The sequence below is a fragment of the Leucopleurus acutus genome, assembly GCF_964270905.1.
Source record: "Leucopleurus acutus genome assembly, chromosome: 2".
Taxonomy (NCBI): domain Eukaryota; kingdom Metazoa; phylum Chordata; class Mammalia; order Artiodactyla; family Delphinidae; genus Leucopleurus; species Leucopleurus acutus.
In genome coordinates this window covers 109,833,027-109,857,328 of record NC_139143.1, presented here as the reverse complement: position 1 = coordinate 109,857,328, position 24,302 = coordinate 109,833,027, and the positions used below count along the sequence as shown (strand labels likewise).

The 24,302-nt window shown below is 41.2% G+C and overlaps 1 protein-coding gene across 1 annotated transcript in view; it reads right to left on the bottom strand.

Moving 5' to 3' along the window:
- ALG14 (ALG14 UDP-N-acetylglucosaminyltransferase subunit) overlaps positions 1–24,302 on the bottom strand; it is a 104,192-nt gene that overhangs the window by 52,965 nt on the left and 26,925 nt on the right. Inside the window, exon 3 of the mRNA XM_082834603.1 lies at positions 9,021–9,152. Within this exon, the coding sequence (XP_082690729.1) occupies positions 9,021–9,152 (132 nt within the window). The remainder of the gene's footprint in view (positions 1–9,020; positions 9,153–24,302) is intronic.

Here is a 24,302-nt window from a genome sequence, read left to right as displayed (position 1 = left end):
TACCAAATGCTAGAGAGAATGCAGAGAAACTAGATCTCTCAGACATTGCTGGTGAGATGTAAAAATGGTATAGCCACTATGGGACATAGTTTGGCAGTTTCTTATAAAAGTAAACTTGAACTTTCTATCAGACCCAGCAATCTTATTCTTGGGCATTTACCCAGATAAATAAAAACTTACGTCTATACAAAAACCCGTACATGTATGTTCACAGTAGTTTTATTCATAGTAGCAAAAAAGTGAAAACAATTCAAATGTCCCTCAATGTATGAATGGTTAAACAAACTGTGATACATCCATTTAGCAATAAAAAGGAATTATTGATACATGTAAAAAACTGAATGGATCTCAAGGGCATTATGCTCAGTGAAAAAAAGTCAATCTCAAAAAGTTCCATAGTGTGTGATTCCATTTATAGAACATTCTTGAAATGACAAAGTATAGTGATGGAAAACAGATTAGTGGCTACCATGGAACAGGGACTGGGGATAGCACAGGGGAGTTCCTTTGCAGTGATGGAACAGTTATGTATCTTGATACATGGATAAAACAGCATAGAACTATAAACAAACACAACCACACATGAACACATAACAAATACAGTGAAAACTGAATAAGGTTTGTAGTCTAGTTGACAGAATTGTACTAATATCAATTTTCTGATTTTGATATTGCACTATGGTTATATAAGACCACCACTAGTGGAAGCTGGGTGAAGTGTACATGGAACGTTGTGTACTATTTCTTCAACTCCTTGGAATCTATAATTATTTCAAAATAAAAAATGCTAAAAAAAATGTGTTCAAATGCTTTTTAAAAAATTTTTATTTTATTTATTTATTTTTGGCTGTGTTGGGTCTTTGTTGTGGTGCACAAGCTTCTCATTGCAGTGGCTTCTCTTGTTGCAGAGCACGGGCTCTAGGCGCATGGGCTTCAGTAGTTGTGGCACACGGGCTTAGTTGCTCCGCGGCATGTGGGATCTTCCCGGACTAGGGCTCGAACCCGTGTCCCCTGCATTGGCAGGCGGATTCTTAACCCCTGGGCCACCAGGTAAGTCCTAAATGCTTTTTTTTTTTTCTGGCGGTACGCGGGCCTCTCACTGTTGTGGCCTCTCCCGTTGCGGAACACAGGCTCCGGACGCGCAGGCTCAGCGGCCACGGCTCACGGGCCCAGCCGCTCCGCGGCATGTGGGATCCTCCCGGACCGGGGCACGAACCCGTGTCCCCTGCATCGGCAGGCGGACTCTCAACCACTGCGCCACCAGGGAAGCCCCTCTAAATGCTTTTTAAAAGAATCTCAAGCACCAAAATAAGCTGTAGGCTGAAGAGATGGAAAAACTATTTCTGATTTTAAATAGCTTTTTTTCCACCAACAGAATTACTCTCTATTTCATGCCTACCTGTTGTTTCTTTAGTCCACTTTTCTTGAAGCTAACTAAATATAAGCTTCTTGAGGACACAGCTATATTTTATTCATCCCTTTCAGTGCCTGCTGCAATACAGACATTAAAAAAACAAAAAAAACTACTAGTTAAGTTTTGAGTGAGTTATCTAATTCTGGCAAATCTGATACATTTCTAAAGAGAACTAGAATTATGCTACTCTGACTAGCTCTGTGACCTTGGTTACTTAGACCTCTCTGGATTCTGAGCTCCTCATCTATAGAATGGCGGTAAAGAGTATTATGTCAGAGAACTGTTAGGAGAATTAAATGAGTTAATATATGCGAAGTACTTAGAATAGTGCCTGACACATAGGGAGAGTTCAATAAATGTTATTTTTCTAAAAATTTTTAAAAATACAACTTTTAGGTGTTCCGGTCACATGAATGAAAACGATAAATCAGTAAAACATTTAAGTGTCCATTTCCTTTAACTTCTATTGGATTTAAATGAAAAGAAGTCTGTTTATGGGGTTTATAGAGGAAAAGCCCAAAACGCCATCTTAACAGTATCCATAATATTTAACCTTATAAAAATGACTACCTTGCTACTGCATTCAGGTCTTAAGTTCTAGATCCCATTAATTTCTAATAGCAAGAAAATATTATATTTAAAATGCTAATTAATAAAAATTCAGTCTGTGACACTCACTCAACTGACTTATTAATCTTTCACTCTTCTTAAAATGACCTTTTCCTATTCTCTGACTGATTAACTCTTATCTACCTTTGCTTAAACGTCATCTCCACTCTCAAGCCTTGTCCAGCTCCCCAAAGAGGACCTATCACACTGCAACCACCCAGCTGTGGGCAAGACTGCTGTCCACTGTGCTTACTTACTTTTATACTTCTCACACACAGTATAAATCCTGTCACAGAGTAGGGTCCTTGACAAGTATCTGTGAATGAATGAACCACTGAGTTCTTGTGATAGTCCCACAGCAATTTTCACTTACCACCATAAGGCACTTGGCACACTACATTATAATTACTTTCCCATTTGTCTCCCCCACTAGAGTGTAAGCTCTTTGAGGGAAGGGCCCACAGCTCACCCATGCACAGTGACTGGACCATTCATCAAAGATACATACTGTGAGGCTACCAAGTGCCAGGCACTGTTGCATCAGTATAATGAACAAGGCAGTTACAGTTTCTTATGGAATGACAAACACATACATAAAAATGGGATTAGTACTATGAAGAAAATAAAGCAGGGCAGTCTGACAGAGGGATGAGGACATGAGCTGGAGGAAGGGCTAGTATCAGGACAGGCCTTTGTGAAGAGGTAACATTTGAGCTCAGAGAACAAAAAGGAACCAGTCACGTTTACAGCAGGGGTGAAGAGCCCCATGCACAGGGAATGGCAAGTACAAAGGCTCTGAGACAGGAATCAGCTGGGTTTGTTGGAAAAAAACAAAAAAAACAAACAGGCAGGTCTGGCTGGCACACAGTAAACTAGGGGAAGAGAGGAGGAGAAGAGGTCAGAGAAGCAGGTTGGGCTAGAGCGTATAGGCTACACCGAGAAATTTGGACTTTGTTCTAAGAGCACAGAAAACCGCTGGATGATTTTAAGTGTGGAGTAACGGAATCTGATGTACGTTATAAAAGAAATCACATTGGTTGCTAAGTGGTGAAGCAACTGCGAGGGATCATGAACTTCCTTCCATAGGCAGACAAATTAAGAGGCTATGCAGTGGGGGTGGCGTGGCGCTGCATGGCTTGGGGCAGAAAGATGGACAGAAACAGACAGAAATCACGGAAAATTGAGAAGACATGGCTGGCAGGCCTTGCTATTGAACAGGGGAAGTAGGTGTGGCAGAGAGGAATCAAAGATGTATCCTGAGGATTTGACTGGAGCAAGTTTACCAAGATGGGGAAGAGTAGGAAATACCTACTATCTTGAACCAAGAAACTTTCAGATGCCTACTGGATATACAAGTGGAAAAGTAGTACATGTTAGGCACTTAATATAGACTTTCAGTAACCAACAATTCGAGGATGATAGACTCACCTAAAATCAAACATATAACATAGCATTCCAAACATGACCAACTCTATTTACTGCTTCCAAGGTTACAAACGTAAAATAATAAGCAATTGAAATGAAATGAACTGAGAAATCTCAGTTCATTTGATAAACTATGTCATTTTTGGCTGCTACTGATGCTCCCTGACCCAGATGTTTAATTCAGCAAAGGTGCTGAATTTTATGTTAGAACTTTTAGACAAATGCTGTAACTCGATTCCGGTATTTGTGCCACTTAGAGAAGGTCTTAAAAACACTGGAGAGGTGAGGTGCCGAGAGGAGCAAGCAATGACTCACCAAATCACTTTTACTCAAAGATAGGTACATGCCATATATGAAGCTACTGCGAGCCAAAGGGTTTGATGCTTTTGGCCATGATTCACATTTTAAAACTTATATTTATTAAGATATAAGTTACACAGAGTAAAATTTACCCTTTTTAGTGTACAAGTCTGAGTTACGACAAACGCATACAATTAAGTATCGACCACCATCACCACCATGACCACTACTATCAAGATACAGAACGGCTTCTCACCCAAAAAAGTTCTTTCAAGTCTTTTTGTAGTCAGTCCCTCCCCCACCCCTGGAGGCTGAAAACCAATGATCTATGTTCTGTCCCATTATCTTTTTAAACTCAAGAATAATCTTATGACTCTTATTCACAGGATGCCTGGCAAAGCCATATTTCTTGAAAGGTATGATATGTGAAACACCAGAACCACCTAAAAAGTATTTAATGCCCTTGTAGAAAAAGAAACCATCCACTCCAATTACTAAGGATTAGATTCAGGCCTCCAAAACAGAGTTTATAACTTTCCTCTAAGATGCTTTTTGTCTAATAATTGGCTTGGATGAAACAAGCATGACTTTCAATATACACTCAACAAGCAGATTTACACATTTTTTCCTCAAAACAACCTGATGTTTTTGATTACTATCTCATTCAAAAAAAAAAGAAAAAAAAAATTCTATGTTGACAAATATACATGACACTTAATTTTGAAATATATACTATTATTATTATTCAATTAGATCAGGCTTTGTTAAATCTACTAAAGCAGATACTTAATTTGATCTGTTGGGATCTATTTAAATTTTACACTCTTATTTAGAGGGAGTGATGCTTAATGTAATTTATTTTAAAAGTAATTTATTAACTGATTCTTTTTTTTTTTTGCGGTACGCAGGCCTCTCACTGTTGTGGCCTCTCCCATTGTGGAGCACAGGCTCCGGACGCGCAGGCTCAGCGGCCATGGCTCACGGGCCCAGCTGCTCCGCGGCATGTGGGATCTTCCTGGACCGGGGCACGAACCTGTGTCCCCTACATCGGCAGGCGGACTCTCAACCACTGCGCCACCAGGGAAGCCCTATTAACTGATTCTTAATTAGCCTGAATGAATGAACACATCTTCCACGGTGAGCTAGAAATGGTGGCATACAGTCCAGCGGTTAAGGCCTTGGGCTTTGGAATCAGAAAGACCTGGATGCTAGACCTAGCTCTGTTATTTACTGATTGTGCATACACTCTGGGCAAGTAACTTCCTGTCTCACAAAGCCTCACTTCCCTCCTCCATTAAATGTGCATAACAGTACTACCCACCTCATACAGCATGAATGCCAGTACTTAGGACTAGGTCTGGTACATGTAAGTGTGCTCAATAAACGTTAGCTAGTACATACTGGATGGAATTTCCATTTAAAAAACATTGAAATGTTCTATTATTCAGCATTTGCTCTGAAACAACAAGGAAAGTGACTTTATTTATATTTTATAGATGACAAAGTGAGGCACAGAGACAGCTGAATGGAGAGCAGACTTACCGGCCCAGGTGCATACAGTTAAAGAGAAGCAGAAAGTCACCTGGTTGTTCAGACAACTCAAGTAATTTAAAGTCTGATGGTACTATAGTTTCTAAAAATGGTTTTGTTTTTTTTTTTAAGAAGTAAAGAAGAAATTTTGATGAAAATCATAAGAAAGCTAAGGATGCACAAAAACAGACATATGGACCAATGGAACAGAATAGAGCCCCCAGAAATAAACGCAGGCACCTATGGTCAATTAATTTTTGACAAAGGAGGCAAGAACATACAATGGAGAAAAGACAGTCCCTACAGCAAGTGGTATTGGGAAAGCTGGACAGCTGCAGGTAAATCAATGAAGTTAGAACACACCCTCATACCATACACAAAAATAAACTCAAAATGGCTTAAAGACTTAAATATAAGACATGATACCATAAAGCTCCTAGAAAATAACATAGGGAAAACATTCTCTGACATAAATTGTAGCAATGTTTTCTTAGGTCAGTCTCCCAAGGCAATAGAAATAAAAGCAAAAATAAACAAATGGGACCCAATCAAACTTATAAGCCTTTGCACAGCAAAGGAAACCATAAACAAAACAAAAAGACAATCTACATACTGGGAGAAAATATTCACAAACAATGCGACTGACAAGGGCTTAATTTCAAAAATATACAAACAGCTCATATACAAAAAAACAAACAACCCAGTCAAAAAGAATGAGAAGATCTAAAGAGACAATCCTCCAAGGAGGACATACAGATGGCCAACAGGTACATGAAAAGATGCTCAACACGGCTAATTACTAGAGAAATGCAAATCAAAACTCACACTAGTCAGAATGGCCATCATCAAAAAGTCTACAAATAATAAATGCTGGATAGGGTGTGGAGAAAAGGGAACCCTCCTATACTGTTGGTGGGAAAACAGTATGGAGGTTCCTTAAAAAACTAAAAATAGAGTTGCCATATGATCCAGCAATTCCACTCCTGCATATATCCAGAAAAGATGAAAACTTTAATTTGAAAAGATACATGCACCCCAATGTTCATAGCAGCACTATGTATGATAGCCAAGATGTGGAAGCAATGTAAGTGTCCACCAACAGATGAATGGATAAAGAAAATGTGGCATATATATACAACGGAATATTGCTCAGCCATAAAAAAGAATGAAATAATGCCATTTGCAGCATCATGAATAGCACTAGAGATTATCACATACTAAGTGAAGTAAGTCAGACAAAGACAAATACCATATGATATCACTTATTTGTGGAATCTAAAAAAATGATACAAATGAACTTATTTACAAAATAGAAAGAGACTCACAGACATAGAAAACAATCTTATGGTTACCAAAGGGGAAGGGAGCGGGGGAAGGATAAATTAGTTTGGGGTTAACAGATACAAACTACTATATATAAAACAGATGAACAACAAGGTCCTACTGTATAGCACAGGGAACTATATTCAATATCTTGTAATAACCTATAATGGAAAAGAATCTGAAAAAGAATATATACATATGTATAACTGAATCACTTTGCTGTATACCTGAAACTAACACAACACTATAAATCAACTATACTTCAATTTAAAAAAGGCAAAAATATTCAAAAAGAAAAATGAAATTAGTGCCATTTACAATTTTAAAAAAAGAAAGCCAAGGATGAATACAGGAGAGATCTGCATGTTGTTCTTAACCATTAACTTTGTGTGTGTGTATAAGGGAATTTCATTACGTGGGAGTTCATTTTGTGAAGCCAGCCACATCAAAGCAACTGACTGGATAATGTTCAGGTTTGAAATAATTTTCAAAACTCAGTTTAAAACAGAAATAAGTATTTCACATTTCCCCGCTTTTCCCTTTTTATTCCTTTAGAAACATAATAGTCTTTTTTTTCCCTTCCACTCTTTATAGGCAAATTTATGGCACTCATAAAATTTTAGACTAAGTTTGAAGGAAACTGAGAGGACATCTGGTCCAATCCTTTTGTTTTAAGGTAGAGAATGATGCCCAGAAGGGAACTAAAATAAAATAAAAGCCAAAGTGAGCCTGGGACCAAGTGTCCTAATGCCCCATCAGTTACTCTTCCTACTACAAGGGTATCAAAATACTTAGGCAGGGCCGTCACCAGAGCTCCTCCATGTCCACAGCAGACATCAGCCATCATGTCACTACTTCCTTCTCACCTTGACACCTTAGAGTCCTAAAGTCACCACATTCAACATGGCTGCTGCCACTGACAGTGGTCATGCCCCCAGTGATTTAGTAAATGTAAACCCCAAATTTCCAGCTTAAAATGTGAAGACTTTTTTTCTTCCTTCCATTTTGTCTCTTAAGTTTCAGAAATAATTAAATCTTTAAGAGTAGTAATGATCTTCTAGGAAAACATCTGAGTTCCACACTCTTAAAATGTGGTTGGAGACTGTGAGATAAACTTATTCTGTCAAAAATTTAAAAATAAATATAAGCAAAATTAATCTATGGTGAAAGAAATCAGCAGAAAGTGGCTGCTTGGGAAGGGGCAGGTGGGGTGATGGAAATGTTCTATATCTTGATAGAGATGTGGTCAAACTATATACTTAAGATCTATGCATTTCACTGTTTGTAAATTATAGCTTTTAAAAACAATCTAAAGTACTCACGTAGACAATTCAGATTTTTAAATTCTCATCCAAGGGAGGGACCTGAATTGCAATCCAGCTGGTGAAAGGCAATGACCAAACTGATAGAGATCTTTCAAAATCATGGTAGCTAAAGGCATTTTTGTTCAACTATTCATGAGAATAACATCCACTGTGACAGAACTCATGTATATGGAAAGCAAATAAAGGGTTTCTTTAAGGCTATGCAGATTAATGGATTCTGCCTTAAACAGGAATGAGCATTATTTAAGTACTGTGTACACTACTGTGATAACATATCTGCTGATCTGCCTTGCCTACTGAAGTGCATTTAGCATTTAGTAATAGAACTTCATCCTAAAGACCACAGAGAACTTAAGACTTTTATAGATAAGGAAGGTAAGGTTTAATACAGTGCACTAAAGCCTTCACATTTCTATTTTCTGTATTACTTTCCTATAAAAACTTGAGTGTGTATGACATTCTGCCCACTGCATATCATTTTCTGGTAACAGAGCTTTTTGTTTTTGTTTCTGTTTTTTTGTGCCTACTAGATCGCTAACTTAAAAAAAAAAATTCATTGGGGTATAATTGATTTACAATGTTGTGTTAGTTGTTGTGTTAGTTTCAGGTGTAGAGCAAAGTGTATCAGTTATACAAATACACATATCCACTCTTTTTTAGATTCTTTTCCCATACAGGCCATTACAGAGTATTGGTAACAGAGTTTTGACAAAATAAAAAGAGTACTGAAAAGGAATTAAAAAAACTGGCTCTTCTCTGGCTGACAGGCAAGCACATGACGTTGGCTTAGAAACCACAGGTGGCTAGCAGCACAAATTGCTTAAAGATAGTGCTGGGTTAGTCCCTATTGCCATGAGACAGAGGGGAGAAAAGGGCAAATTTAGAGTTCAAGTTATAGCTAGAAATGGAAGACAAATTTCCCACCTCTTTGAGCAAAGTGCATTGAAATAAATTTTAGCACATGCTGGTAAAAGGTCTGGTATAGTATCTGGCACACTGATGAATGGAAGCTGTTCAAGAAAACAATATGTCCTGTTACTAATGAAGGATCCACAGGAGAGTGACCTTCTCTCTCCTCCGATGCTCATACGTACCAAATCTGGCTTCACTCGGTGAGTCAGGGGGAAGGAGAGCCACATAGAGTACAAGGTGGTGAGTACCGTGGACAGCCAGGACTGCTGGACCTCCCGGCTTCTGGGAATGCGGTGAATATAGTATTCGGTAAACTAGAAGGAAAGAGTGAAAATGCAAATCAACTGGGCCAGTGATGCTGAAGTTAAACATAGAAACAGTTAACATTTGTACAAACAGGAAATGCTCTCTCAATTTTAATTTTCATTGGAAATATTTTTAAACTAAGTTATAAAGCCTTTTTCATGCTCTATACAACACACATCCCTGGGTTATGACAAAAAGTTCCTGAATATGATTCAAAATGTTAAAGTCAGTGTTGACAATAAGCTGGGGGAAATTTTCTATAAAATATGTTTCAGGCAAAGACCTTAACATACTTACATACAAAGAGTCCTTACAAATCAGTATAAGTAACCTAGTATCAAGATGGGCAGAGGAGATGGACAGACAATTCCAAACAGAAGAAACACAAACAGCCAATACACATTTGAAAAGACTGTTAACAATTAAACACAAAAGAAAGCAATGAGTCATTTTTCACCTACCTAGCTGGTAGAGACTGTGGATACTCAGCGTTTTTGAGGATGTAAGGAAATAGACATTTACATTCCCTGGGCAAATACATTAGAACAACTTTTGGGGAGGGCAATTTAGGAATATCTATCAGAATTTTAAGTGTGTCTGCTTTTGATCCAGCATTACTGCTACCAGAAATACATCCCACAGATTTACCCACATGCTATCTACTTTATCACTGTTTGTATTTGTGGAAATTGGAAACAGCCCAAATATCCTCCAACAGGGATTGGAGGAGTCCATACAATAAAATATATGGAGACACATGAACAAATGACATAGATTTATATGAACAGATATGGAAGATGTGCCCAGATAAGTTGTTAAAGTGAATATACACGTTGCAGGACAGTATGTTTAATATGATCCAGCATGTATTAACAAATCACACAGCTGTGTGTGTTTGTATACACAATGGTACACATATCAGTATTTGCATGAAGAAAATCTGGAACTGTTTGCCACAAACTGTATATGATGTGGAAGGGATTACACAGGGAACTGAATACCAGAAGGTGAGAATCACTGGGAGTTCCTTGCAGCCTGGCTACCACAAACGTTAAGTCAGAGAGTAAAGGACTAAAAACCTAATACATTCCTCTCCCCATCCCCCCACCTTTGGCCTTGAGGAACAATACGCTCCTAGAGAAAAGAACAGAAAAACCTTTTCCTAAACTAGTGCAAGACACAAAACTACTGATCCTAAGTTTTTTCAAATTTAGAAAAAGGTGTGAGATTGTGTGTGGAAGCTTCTGTTATGCTCCAGGAGGGCATCTGTGTAGCTCCTATAAAAATGAAAACGAGGGCTTCCCTGGTGGCGCAGTGGTTGAGAGTCTGCCTGCCAATGCAGGGGATACGGGTTCGTGCCCCGGTCCAGGAAGATCCCACAAGCCACGGAGCGGCTAGGCCCGTGAGCCATGGACACTGAGCCTGCGCGTCCGGAGCCTGTGCATCCGGAGCCTGTGCTCCGCAACGGGAGAGGCCACAACAGTTAGAGGCCCGCGTACCGCAGAAAAAGAAAAAACGAAAATGGGCTGCACACGTGACCACTCCGTTTCATATATGATGGACAGTCCCTCTTCCTTCCATACTACACCAGTGGGGAAAGAAAGATCTGGACTCAATATGTTATCCACTATTTTTATTTATTTATTAATCATTTATTATATCAATGGTTTTTTTTTCTTCCAAAGGATTAAGGTACTAAATGTTCAACTAGAAAATAATACTGAATAGTTCCCAAACTATAGACCATACAAGGGGCAGTATCCAAAAGGGGGCAAACTTGTAAGGAATCTTGTTGGAAGTTTGTGCTTGCCTAATTTGTGGAGATTATTAATTTAAAAACATGTAATGGGTAAAACAGTACTGAAACTGAGCCCCCCTAACACTGAGTTTCCTTACTGAGCTTATGATTAATCTCTCTATCCAAATCTTTATTCCCTTTCTTGTCCCCTCTGACCTCTATGCTGTGCTAACTGAACACTTATCCACCACAGTCGGATGACTAAAATTGCTGTTGTCCATAACATCGTTAATGCACTAAAATTGCTATTATATATATCATCATTAACATACAAATCCAGGTTGTTTCTCCAGGGCAAGATGAGCTAACAGACCCGTGAGCCACGGACCACCTGGTCTGAGCCTCATAAACCAGAACATCCCGACTCCCGAGATTATGATGAAGAAACGTCACAAGATGATGATTAGTCCCAGCCTTTGTTCATCCCTTTAAAAAAAAAAAAAAAATCCCTAACTCAAAGACCAAGTGGGAAGGGATTGGAGGCTTGTCTCCCACACTCTTGCTTGGCCCCTTGCAATAAACCCTTACTTTGCTGCAAACTCTTGGCTGTCAGAGTCTGGCCTTCCGCACTGTGGGTACATGAGGCCTTGCTTGGTTTCAGCACTAGAGAGCCAAAATGCCTCATCAGAAACCTTCTGGATCAGAAGTATTTCGAACAGGTAATAGAGGACATATACCATATATTACATAATATCCACCGCTGAAGTTTGGAGAAGTAACCAAACATATTGACATTTCTATAGCAAAACACGGACATTCACACTAAGTGGGATAAAGACTATACTCCTCGTGCCAACTCAAACCAGGTTTTACTGTCAAATAAACTTGTGACAAACTTGGAACTTTTCTTTTCTCCCTCAGTTTTCCGAGCTTTCTAGGATTTCAGATCAGAGATTGTGGACCTGCACTACAAAATACATTTGAACCCAATAAGATGTCAGTATTATTATAGTGAAAATAACCCAGTAGGGTCTCATTATAAAGGATTTTTCAGTGTTACTTCAAAAATTTGAGGCCTGATCTTAGTATCTGTAATACTTTCTTTAAAAAAACATGGGTGTCTACCATGTCCCCTGAATCTTTTAAAGCTGTGAGCATATAACTTTAAAAACATTTTTATTTTATTGAAGTTTAGTTGATTTACAATGTTGTGTTAATTTCTGCTGTAGAGCAAAGTGATTCAGTTATACATATTCTCTTTCATTTCATATACATATTCTTTTCCATTATGGTTTATCACAGGATACTAAATGTAGCTCCCTGTTCTATATAGTAGGACTTGTTGTTTATCCATTCTACATATAACACTTTGAATCAGCTAATCCCAAACTCCCAATCCATCCCTCTCCCCTCCCCCTCCTCCCTTGGCAACCACAAGTCTGTTCTCTATATCTGTGAGTCTTTTTCGTAGATACGTTCATTTGTGTCATATCTTAGATTCCATATATAAGTGATATCATATGGTATTCGTCTCTTTCTGACTTACTTCACTTAGTATAATAATCTCTAGGTCCATCTATGTTGCTGCAAAGGGCATTATTTCATTCTTTTTTACAGCTGAGTAGCATTCCATTGTATATATATATACACACCACATCTTCTTTGCTTATAGCTATGTAAAGAAGCAATGAACAGTATTTTTGGGTATTTTTAGTGTCCTGAGGGGCTGGAAGGGGTGGTCAGCATGATTCTGGCTCTGGAAGCCCAGCTCCCCTGACTCCATCTGAGCTCCAGAGAGGCAAACACAAAAGCCTGGTAGGGCCTACGCAAGGGTCTGGAGACAGCTCTCTTAGACTTGGACATGGAAGAAAAGACTACATCTCGTCGCGGGGAGCAGCCTGAGGAAGCAGAGAAAGTGGGTTCTAGAAGTCTCCAGTCCAGTCCCAGAAGGATGGAAACTAGTGGAGGCATGTTCTGGGGTGCGACCTGAGGGTCCTCCTAGATGGAGACTAGAAAAACAGGCCTGAGGGTGAGCAAACAAGGTAATGACTGAAGAGTGATGACCTGTCTTCTGACTTCTGGCTGCACCATGGAAGGAGCCCAGCCTCAGCCTTCAGATCAGATGCTAGGCTGGGGAGGGGAGTCTTGGCTCCACCTGCGGGCTGGAGCTAACTGAGCCAATGACCTCATGCATACAGTGACCCACCACTCAGTTTACACAGGATGGTCCCAGTTTATGTCTGTAGTCCTGGCATAATTATTAATAGTGCTCCCTTCTGCTCTCAGAAGTATCCCACTTTAAATGATAAAGTATATGGTTACCCACAGGGTGGGCAAAGAGTAGGTTCTTCCTCGTGATAGGGAGGGAAATTTACTCAGAATAGGCCAAGGCAAGGTGATGCAAGAATCTACATTACCATCAAGGACAAGAGTCTACGTGGTAGCTGCGAAGAAAGCCAAGCTGGAAGTCCTACCAGTGAGATAAACAGGAAAACAGAGAGTTGGTGACCAGCGTGAGGAAATGCGGGTGGTGAGGATCGAGCCAGGCAAGGGGTCAGAACCATGACCCTGACTGGCAGGAGACCAGGGACGGGGGGCAGGGTCCATATGGTACCCCTCTCTGGCTTATGGCTCTACGCTAGAGAGGCCTATACCTCCAAACCCCATCTAAGTCTTCGCCACATTATGTCGTTTTGATAATAAGTTCAGGGAACTGGAAATCCTACCAAAAGAGACTTCTCTCCAAATCCAAGCCTCTTCCCACCCATTCCCCCACCAGTCAGTTCTCAGAGGTACCTTTCCCGACTGACCTTTCTAAATAACCCTGCTCTTCCCACCTGTACGCACACTCCTCTCTCCTCCATCACCAAGCTTGCTTTTTGTTTTAAAATTACTCTATTTCCTCTACTGGCATATTATATGTTTATTTACTGATACCTCCACGAGAATATAACTTACCTGAGAACGCCAGGAACTTTGATCGTTGCAATCTCAGTGCTTGTAAGAGTATTTGGTTTACAGTTGGTGCGCAATATATATTTATTGAATAAATGATTCAATATGTTTTTGCATATTAATATAAAATAACTCAATCTTCCTGTCACCTACCTGAGATGTTCTTAGACTGGGAATGCAGAAAGGACACAAAGGAGGTAATTTCACAGTGCTTAACCTGGGGCCTTATTTGTAAGGTCCACTCAATAAATGGGTTGAACCGAACGGATGGAATTCCTGGGGCAAGAGGGAAAATGCCAGAGCAAAGCAGGGTATTGAGAGTTTATAAACAGCCAGAGTCAGGAGGCACCAAACCCTAAGGGGAGATGAGAAGGAACCAAAGACAAACGTGCCCTCCCCATCAATGTGTCCTAGATACACAGCCTAGAGGGCCTCAAGGAACTTCTCAGCCCTTGTGGGTCCTCTCCCCAGAAAATAAGTCCAAGAGAGAAGACTGTCCTGAGGCTTTGAGGTCTGAGCACAAAGGGAAAGGAGTCTGCTAGGTTAACGCGACCAGAGCCTTCCACTGTACACCTAAAACTTCTTGAAAACTTCTATGCCCACTGGTTCTGTATTAAACCTGCTATGCGGGGGTGCAGTCAAGCGGAGGGAAACCTGGGGCCATCTTGATAGGGACAGAGCCCTCAGAATAGCTATGCCTGATACACAGAAGTGGGTGCTAGGGTATCTGATGTCCTGTATCACCTAGAAGAAATACTGAGAACCAGGCCATGACAAAACCTTAAGAGAGTTTTTATTACTTTATATAGTTTTAGAAGATAATCAAATATGTAAAGAAGTCAGTGAAGAAAAATTATCAATAGAATGCTTGTATTTTGGTCGTCACTAAAGTTCCTTTGAAGACAAAGGAATGGGAGAGAGTTTCAGAGAGCTACAATTTAGGCTCGGCTATGACCAGGCGTTCCTAGGGGTTGTGGCATCTAGAGAAATCCCAGTGAAGGCACCTTTATAGACATACTGTTTTTATTAGTCTGTACCTCTGCCTTGAGGAAACTGTCCCTGATCCTCTTCTATGTGCTATTAATGGGATGCAGGACACAAAGGATACTTCATCCATCATTTTACCCCCTGAGTCCCATCTCCAGACCCAACATTTGGTTTCAGAGTGGCCACATGACCCAAGCAGGGTCAGTCTTTTCCTGGATTCTTACAGAGACCCAGGGAAAGCTCTTCCTTCTAGAAATACTGTGGGCTGCTAAACTGGCCCTCAATAATCCATTCTACTGGGGCAAGAAATACATACTTGTTTTGGTATTCCTCTATTCACTAGGCTTTTCTGTAACAACTCAAAACTGAACTATCATATTTGCCACCAAAACATGCTATTCCTGTGTTCCCAAGCCAGAAACTGACAAATGAACAGTAGAACCTGTCATAAACAGGTTTCCTGAATAGATGTGAAGATCATGAAGATCTATGTTGGGACTGGCAGGGACGAGGGCTGGTGGGGGACACTCTGAAACCAAATTTTGGGTCTGGTGATGGGGGTCAGTGGGTAAAATGATGGACGAAACATCCTTTGTGTCCTGCATCCCATAAATAGGACATAAAAGAGGGTCAGGGGCAGTTTCCTCAAGGCAGAGGTACAGACTAATAAAAACAGTATGCCTATAAAAACTGTCCCCATGTTTCCTTCTTCCAAAACCTCTACACACACTCCTACCTACCCATCTATTCCCAACATCCCTGCTACTCTCATGGTCCCAGCCATCACCACCTCTCACTGTGACTACTGCAATTGCCTCTCAAGTCGTCTCTGCTTCTTCTCTTGCTCCCCTTCATTTTATTCTTTACAGAATCTCCAGAGCGATCTTTTTATAATGTACAGCAGATCTTTCTTTCTCCCGCTTAAAACCCTCCAAAGGCTCACCACTGCACTTGGGATAAGATCCAGGTTTCGTACAACTGCCTCCAAGGTCCCATGTAGTCTGGCGCTGGCTTATGTCTCTAGCCGCTCCCTGCTCACTCCCTCCAACCACACGGGTCTTCTTTCTGCTGTTTGAATGTGTCAGACTCATTCCTTCCTGAGGGCCTTTTCTGCTCATTCTGAGCTGTCTGCCCTGCTCCCAGACTGTCTCATGGGAAGCTCCTTCCTACAAGTCAGCTCTCGCTTGAACATTATCTCCTCAGAGAGGATGCAGTTCTCCCCCACCATCCCCTACCCCCAAAACATGGCTGCCCTCCACCGCACTGTCTCATTTTACCATCTTCACAGCAATTTATTGGTAACTCAAATTAACTTGCTCATTTATAGTTTGTCTGATTGCTGTCTGCCTCTCTCCCCAGAACATAAGCTCCGTGAGAGGAAAGGACTTCATCTCGCTGCCTGCTGTGATCCTGATGCGCAGAATGGTGTTTCACACGTCATGGGTGCTCATCCCTACTCGCTGAATAGATCAATGACTGTCATTACAGTTTCTAGAAGTTCAGTCTGTCGTCTATGCTGGGGAAGATGCGAACTCCTTATCTCATAACATCTCAGGAATGTAAGAGACCAATTAATCGAACCTTCTCACCTTCACAGGTGAGGCATCTGAACCTTCCCGCAGGGACAGAGCCAGCACGTGGTAGAGCTAGGACCTGAACCCAGGCTTTCCACATGTCCTGAAATAGGCTGCTGACTCACCTTCATGAAGGCCGTTCCTGATGCCTGTGCCTCCCTGCTGAGAAGCCTGCCCCCTCCAACACACAGTGAGTTGAGCCAGCTTCCTCTGGAGCTGTGCTCCCGGCTGCCTGTGGTTTCTGTGATAGCCAACCACCCATCCTGACCCATTTCCTTTCCCTTCTCTGCTTTGTAACTCACCAGCCCTATAGCTCACAGCATTCAACCCCGAGTGTGCTGTGTCTCTACCTGCTCTATGGGAATTGGGCCGCTGGCCTCCTCTCACCTCTCTGTGCTTTGTGCCCTGCTCTGCGCTATAGGTTTGGCACCGCTCCCCCGCCTACCACTGTCACCAATGACTCCCTCCTCTGCCCGCAAGCCTCTCTGTGGGAAAAAAACCAGAAAAAAAAAAGGGGGGGGGAGCTTAGAAATCTTCAGACTTTTCTGTTGAACCTTAGGCCCCCAAGTCCCTTCTGGTAACTGTTGTTTTGCTGTTGCTCCTACCTGGCAGCTGACTGGGAAAGTATGCTTTAGTTGAGTCCTTGCTTTCTGTGCAGGTCAATGTGTATACCCTGCAGTATGTGCACATCTTGCAACGTGATCCAGTCTGTTTCACACAATTGGCAGTCATATAAAAGAGAAGAAAGACTCTTTCTCTCTTATTCTCTCTCCACCATGTAGTTAATGAAACATCCTTTCTGTCTATCTATACAAGCTTCCTAATTAAGAAGTGGCAGGGACCATGTGCTACATTACTGTGTATGCCCACAGAGCCTCCCAGCGTTCCCCACACGTACTTGATGGATGCATAACCAAACCCACAGTGGCAAGACAGACAGCAAAGGTAGACTGTCTAAGAGTAAAAAAAAATAATGCGGAGAAATGGATTTTTTTCAAGCTTCTAGTTTGTCTGGAATTATGTGAAACACTGAGTTAAATGCTAATAGTATATGACAACTTGTAACTTTCACAGTATCTTTCAGAATTACATCACTGCTGAAAACCACAGACATATCTGGCCTTAGATTTGTGACAAACTAAATAGAAGTTTATAGTGATTCAGATGGAAATAATTCCACCAAGGAATCCAAATGGCATCATAAACCACAACAGAGCAGGTCAAGTGGTCTATGAAGTCATTCTCTGCTGTTACCACACACTGAAACATACAATACATTTATTATTTAGTGAATGCCACGCTGTTGCAGAATCTTGGAAACAAGACAAAATGAAAATGGTAAAATTTCATTCAACCAAAAATGGTTTCAGTTTTCCTTCATAGCCACTTTTTTTAAAATAATGAAAAGTACAATATATAGTAAAAGCATGCTGGATGATTCACCCAATCATTCTGAAATCAAGATGACCATAATTTACCACCCAAAAGCAGTTTTTATATGCATGTCCTTCAAGAACTTGGTAGCTGCCCACTTCAACGTAGGTGATGACGAGGTACCATGAAGTGTCTTGGGATGAACGAGCCGTGGGTTCCAGGCTGGGTCCTGCTCAGATAACCAGCTCTGTCACCTTGGGTGAGTTAGCCCCTCTGGACCTCAAGTCTCTCACTGTGAAGCAAGGAGGCCTGGCTGAGATCAGAGATCCTCCACTAGCCATCATGACCCCACTACTGGTTCTCAAGCCTGTCTTGTCAGAGACAGGCTTCCTTTTACCTTTAAAATGGTATGAATTTAAAGACCGCTGTTCCAGGCCTGCCTCACGACTTGGGGCCACTCCTCACTTTACCTTGAGAAGCTCTTCCTTGCCTGGAGGTCTCAGGCTTCAGGGAAATAAAAAAGAAGTTTGTTCTTGAAACACTTAGGGGAGTCTGGCACAAAAGATTTCTAAAGTCCTTCATAATGAATATTAGTATTCCTCTTTCCAGCCTTTCATTGCCCCTTTCTTTTGTAAGAAATAATCCAATGTTTCCTTTGGGTAACTCACCCTTGCTCACATTCTCAGCCAGATGGTTTTGGTGGGGTTTCAGCCGCTGTCTCCTTAACCCCTAACCTGTAGCTCCAAGAGTAGGACTGGAATGGCTTAAGCACCATGGAACAACACTCACCTGTGGCTATGAGGATTAGCTGAAAGATGTGAATATAACCCAGTTGGAGACCATCAGGCAGGAGACATTTTCTGGGACTTCTGGGAAAAAGAAGCTTCACCTCTCCCTCTCCTACATGCTGTAAGAGAGCTTCTTCTTCCTTAGAACTTTAGTGCAAAGATATGAAGCCAGGAGGCGCTAATGCTTCTTGCTGCCCTGAGGGAAGAGCCTGGAGCTGCTGGAGGCAGCACCGGGGAGCCTGACAGGAGGATGCTGCAGAGGATAGAGCAGACACATCACTATCCTTGGTGGCCTCCCTGGGCAGCTGGACCAAGTCTTGCCAGAAACAACACTGAATTTTTCCCATTTCGTTAAGTCAAAAAATGCTCTTTATTGTTCAAGCCAGTTTTGAGTTTAGTTTTACGTCACTTGCAGTTGAAATACCCTTCCTTTTAGCTTTAAAATGGTATTAATTAATTAATTTATTTTTAAAATATTACTTACTTATCTGGCTGCACCGGGTCTTAGTTGTGGCACGCGGGATTGCCACACGCAGGATCTTTAGTTGCGGCACACGGGCTCTTAGTTACGGCATGCGGGATCTAGTTCCCGGACCAGGGATTGAACCCAGGCCCCCTGCAATTGGGAGCGTGGAGTCTTAACCCCTGGACCACCAGGGAAGTCCCTAAAAATGGTATGAATTTAAAGACTGCTTTCCTCTTCTTAAAAAGGAAAAGATATTAAAATCATAGATGCAACAAGTCTTTACAGTGCTGGTTATTAGAACTGTATTCTTCATTGTGAGCACAGATATACTCCCAAGAGCACCTACCAGGTGACAGAAACTGGGCTAGGAGCACAAGGGTAAATAAGACGTTTATAAAGAACTGACTGCAGTCTGGTAGGACAATACAGGACAACAAATAATTGCAATCAGAGAGACTGATACGATAAGAGACGTCATTATTAAATATAATGTTAGCACCAAGTAAGAAATGATGAATTATACTTTGATAAACCCAGTCAGGCTCTATAGAAGAGATACTTTACCTAACTTGGAAGAATATGACATTTACCAGGTATAGCAGAGGAGGAAAAAAGGTTCTTCTGGCGTGTTCATAGCAGAGAGACATGAAATGGCATGGAATTATCTGGGGAACTATATTTTGGCATGTAAAGAGGACAGAGCAGCAGAAAATGGAGCTGGAGAAGTAGGGCCTTCAAAGCCATGCTAAAGAGTATGTACTCAAATCTAAAGGCAAAGAGGAGTTACTGAAGGATGTTAAAAAAGGAGAGTCAGATCTGCTTTCAAGAAATACCACTCTGGCAGTTACGAACAGAATGGACAGAAGGGTGGCAACTCAACCAGAGGAGGAAACTCATTTGAGAGATCACTGAAACATGCCAGGGGAATGACGGTGAAGGCCTGAAGCAGGGGTCCCCAACCCCCGGGCCACGGACCGGTGCTAGTCTGTGGCCTGTTAGGAACCGGGCCGCACAGCAGGAGGTGAGTGGGCCGCTCCCGTTGCTCGCCTTACCGCCTGAGCCATCTGCCCCCACCCGCCCCCCGCGGAAAAAGTGTCTTCCACGAAACTGGTCCCTGGTGCCAGAAAGGTTGGGGACTGCTGGCCTAAAGGATACTTACAACACTAAGCTGAAGGACTGGAGAGGGCAAACAGCGGGGAGCAGAGATTTAAGGAGGCTGGGGAGCTTGGGGTGACTCTCAGGTTTTTAGGGGAGTGAATGGTAAAAGGGGAAACAGACTGAGAGCATATCGTTATTCACTGTGGTTCAGTTTTGAGCATAATTTTGTGAGTCAGTAAAACACTCTCTAAGTACAAAATATATCCGTATTAGAGAATATGTACAGGTAATTGTCAGGTTGAAATGGGATAGACAGGGGTTTGTACTGGGAACTTGGGCAATGAATTCACTTGGCAGGTGGGCAGACAGAGCAAGACAACTGGGAATCTCAGAAAAGGCAGTGTTGGGAAATCTAGATTCCAGGCAGGCGCTGACAGGTCCCAGGGTGGCCTGGCCTGGAGCAGCGGCCTTGCTTGTCTTTGACAAGTCTGACTTGACAGCCAGTTGTGGGATCAAGGGTGCTAGTTGAGGATCCCTGATCTCAGCCAGGCCTCCTTGTTTCAGTGAGAGACTTAGGTCCAGAGAGGCTAACTCGCCCAAGGTGACAGAGCTGGTTATCAGCGGGACCCAGCCTGGAACCTTCATCACAGGTCACTTCATGGCACTTCACCCTCTACCATGACTCGAGCATCTTTCATATCCTTGAAGGACAAGTGAACACCCTCTGTACCCGCTATTCCACTTTTGCTTTCTTCTATCACTCAGCTCATTGGTCAATCCTGACTAAAACCACCACCAGTCATCCTCACTACTTGTAGCGCTCAGAATTATGTTGTCCCTGGCAGGATTGTAACTACTGGCTCCAGAATTACTTCTTTGAGCTTAAAGGCTAAAAGAGACCAAAAAAATCTCCATTTGTGCAAAAGGAAGGATAAAAGGAAACAGGCCACATCCTGATTTTGTGACAACAACAAAAAAGAAATTATTGTATGTTTGGGCCCATAATATAAGTTTTCATTTTAAAAATACGCTATTTATGGAAATGTTTAAATTCAAACATTGGTTATTAGAATGTCTTTAATTAGCTTTAAAAGAGAAACAATAGCACCATATTGCAAAATGTTACTAGCTCTGCATGTTGTAAGAATCCCATACAAATTTCACTGGCACAGGGAAAATGGTCAAATTACCTTAAAGCTGAAATAACTGCAAGACATTATTCACAGTTATTTCAATACCATCAATTCAGGATCTGATTCAAAGAAAGTTTAACCTAACATGCCTTTGTTGTAGAGATGGAGGATGAGAAAACTAAGATTTGGGAAGGAATTTAAGAGATTAAGCTACTTAAAATACTTTAGAACCATATATAACATCTATCTGAAAATAATCATTTATTCACTGAAACAGCCACATCACAGGATCTCTATGTGCAATAAATTTCAAATACTTTCTATTTTTCACACATCTAGAATGATCATCTTCCAAATTAGAGATGTTTTTTTAACTTTTACCTATAACTGAATATAGTTAAGGTCCATTATAAAGAGGAAAAGTGCATATATACATTAGTCACACACTAAAAAGGTAAAAATGTTAAACTATAAGTTGTAATACACAATTTAGAAACTGAAACAAAACCCCACAACTGCAATTACATAGTTCACAAACTTATTTCTTTTAGAATTGCTTGGGAATTAGGAAAGAGAGATACCAAATGCATTAGCATTAGATTCAGAAGTCTCAGCAGTTAAACAGTCTTAGTTCACTGTGTGAAGTGAGCAGCCCACCTGGTGGAAAATAGCAGGTGTTGTTAAATGGAAGCGCATCATGCTAATTTCAGAAGTACTGATAGATCAACCCTGCAATCACGAAACTGTCACTGAATCATACATACATATGGGCTAAAAGATGAAACCAAAAGATCCTTATTTATTAAAGTAAAAGAAAAACTAATATGCTTCCAAAACATAATTATATAATTATACTAGTCCCAAAATATTAGTGCTGATGATATGTGGGTTATTTAGAAAATTATTACTTCCACTGGGGCTTTTCTCTCTTCTCAGCTTTGTTTCTTCAAAAAAACAAACAAAAAAAACCCCAAAAAAACTTGCATTGTTTTCTAATTATAACTTAGAAAACACAGAAAATGTTCAAACAAAACCAAAAATGAACCACTATTCATAACTCAAAATGATCCCTATACCCTCTCTGTACAACCTTAAAAGATAGTCAGATCACTTAAATCCTTTCTGCAACTGAAAACACTCTAAGATGGTCTCAGGTTTCTACAATTGAAATAATTTCTCCTCTTGTAATTTAACCAACTGCTTTCCCAATCTCCTGCCACTCCCTCCTCTGCATTCAAAGCAGCACTGCCTTTTCTCTCTCGAGGCCTGTTGAACATGGCTGTCTTCACACTGGAACTCCCTTCACTGCCATCCTGAGAAATCCCCTTGCTGCTCTCTTGGGCTGGCGCCCAGATTCTGGGACTGGAGTCTTCCTCCTTCTTGGGTTTCCCTTGTTTTGGTGGAGCACATCCTCTGTGAAAGGGTATATGGGGAATCCGTTTGAGGACATTTCTCCACTGTCATTCTGAATGTCATTAGAACCCCCTTTCTGGATGTTTTTGGAATTCTTCTCTTTATCACTAGTTCTGAAATAGTATGATGATATATCTTATTGTGACTACAGTTTAACTCGGCTGGGGATAGTCCTTTAGTTTGAAGGTTATGTCCTTCCAGTGCTGGGAACTCTGCTTCGGTGTTCACTTGTTTTAAAAAAATTTTTCCCACGTCCTTGTCCTTTTTAGATAGTACACCGCCAAAATCCAGTTTAATTATTTAATTTTCTTACCTTTCCTCTATTGTTTTTATTTTTTGTTCTGATTTACAACAGAGCTCTTGTATATGATCTTCCAATTTTTTTTATTCCTATAGTTACAATTTTAATAGCCAAAGGTCTTTCTTATTCTGTGAGGATTTAAAAAGAATAGATCTCATTTTTTTTTTTAAAGACACAATGTCCTCTCATTTCTCTGAGGATACTGCTTTCCTTTAATACCCATCCCCCAGCCCCACACATTCCTTTTCTCAAAGTTCCTTTCCCTGTTTTGCTTTCTCTTATGAATGGGACTTTCCTCCAATGGCTGGTAGTCTGTGGATGCCGGTTCAAACCAGTAGTTCTCAAGGAAGAGGGGGAGATTTCTCCCCCCAAGGACATTTGGCAAGGACGGGAGACATTTTTGGTCACCCGTCACATTTTTGGGAGTGAGGGGTGGGAAGGGGATGGGTGCTACTGGCCTCTAGTGGTAGAGGCCAGGGATGCTGCTAAACATACCACAGTGCAGAGGACGGCTTTCCAATGAGATTTATGTGGCCCCAAAAGTCAACAGTACCGAGTCTGAGAAACCCTGGTTCCTATTAAAGAATGAGGCACTAAAAGGAAGACAGAAGCTCTGTGTGCTGGGTAGAACTTGTCAAGTAAAGGATAAAAATAGTCAGGACTTGACCACTTCATTGGGGGAAATCCCAACTGTTGGACTCTATAGTTCTCTTCTCCTGAGCAAAGCATTTTCTTCAAAGCTAATCTTTCATCCCCTACCTGGGGGAAATACATGAACTGATTGGAAAGGAGACCTTAGTGGTATGTGTTGTGGAGACAGGCGTAGTTATTTACATTCCTTATACCCTGGGTTTTCAGAGCAATTTCTTATCCCATTCATAATTTGGCTTGTTGTTCCTAAAGCCAAAACCTCTTTATTCAACTTTTCCAGTGGGTAAATCTTGGGTTTTCTATCAGCGTAGGGCAGAGGGGCTGGGAACCTAACTGGTCTATAGGCAGACTTCAACCAAAAGGCTTCTTTTCAGCCCCACCGTGCATTCCAGGCTCCAGAGGTACCTGGTGCCTTTATTATTTTTTAGTCACTAGCACTGCGCAGTAACACTTTTATTAATTAATTCCTAAGGTTTCCAGTGTTCATGCTTTTGCCTCTCCAATTGCAACAAAAAACTTCACACAAAGGGCACTTCCTTTCCTTACTTCTTCATAAAACATAGTCCAAATTCTGCATATAGAAACTACTCAATCAATATCCACTTCTGATTTTCAAGAAGGATTTTACTTTTGGGAAGGCTTCTAGGGAGCTGTTCTACCTGTCTCGAACAAAGAAGAGC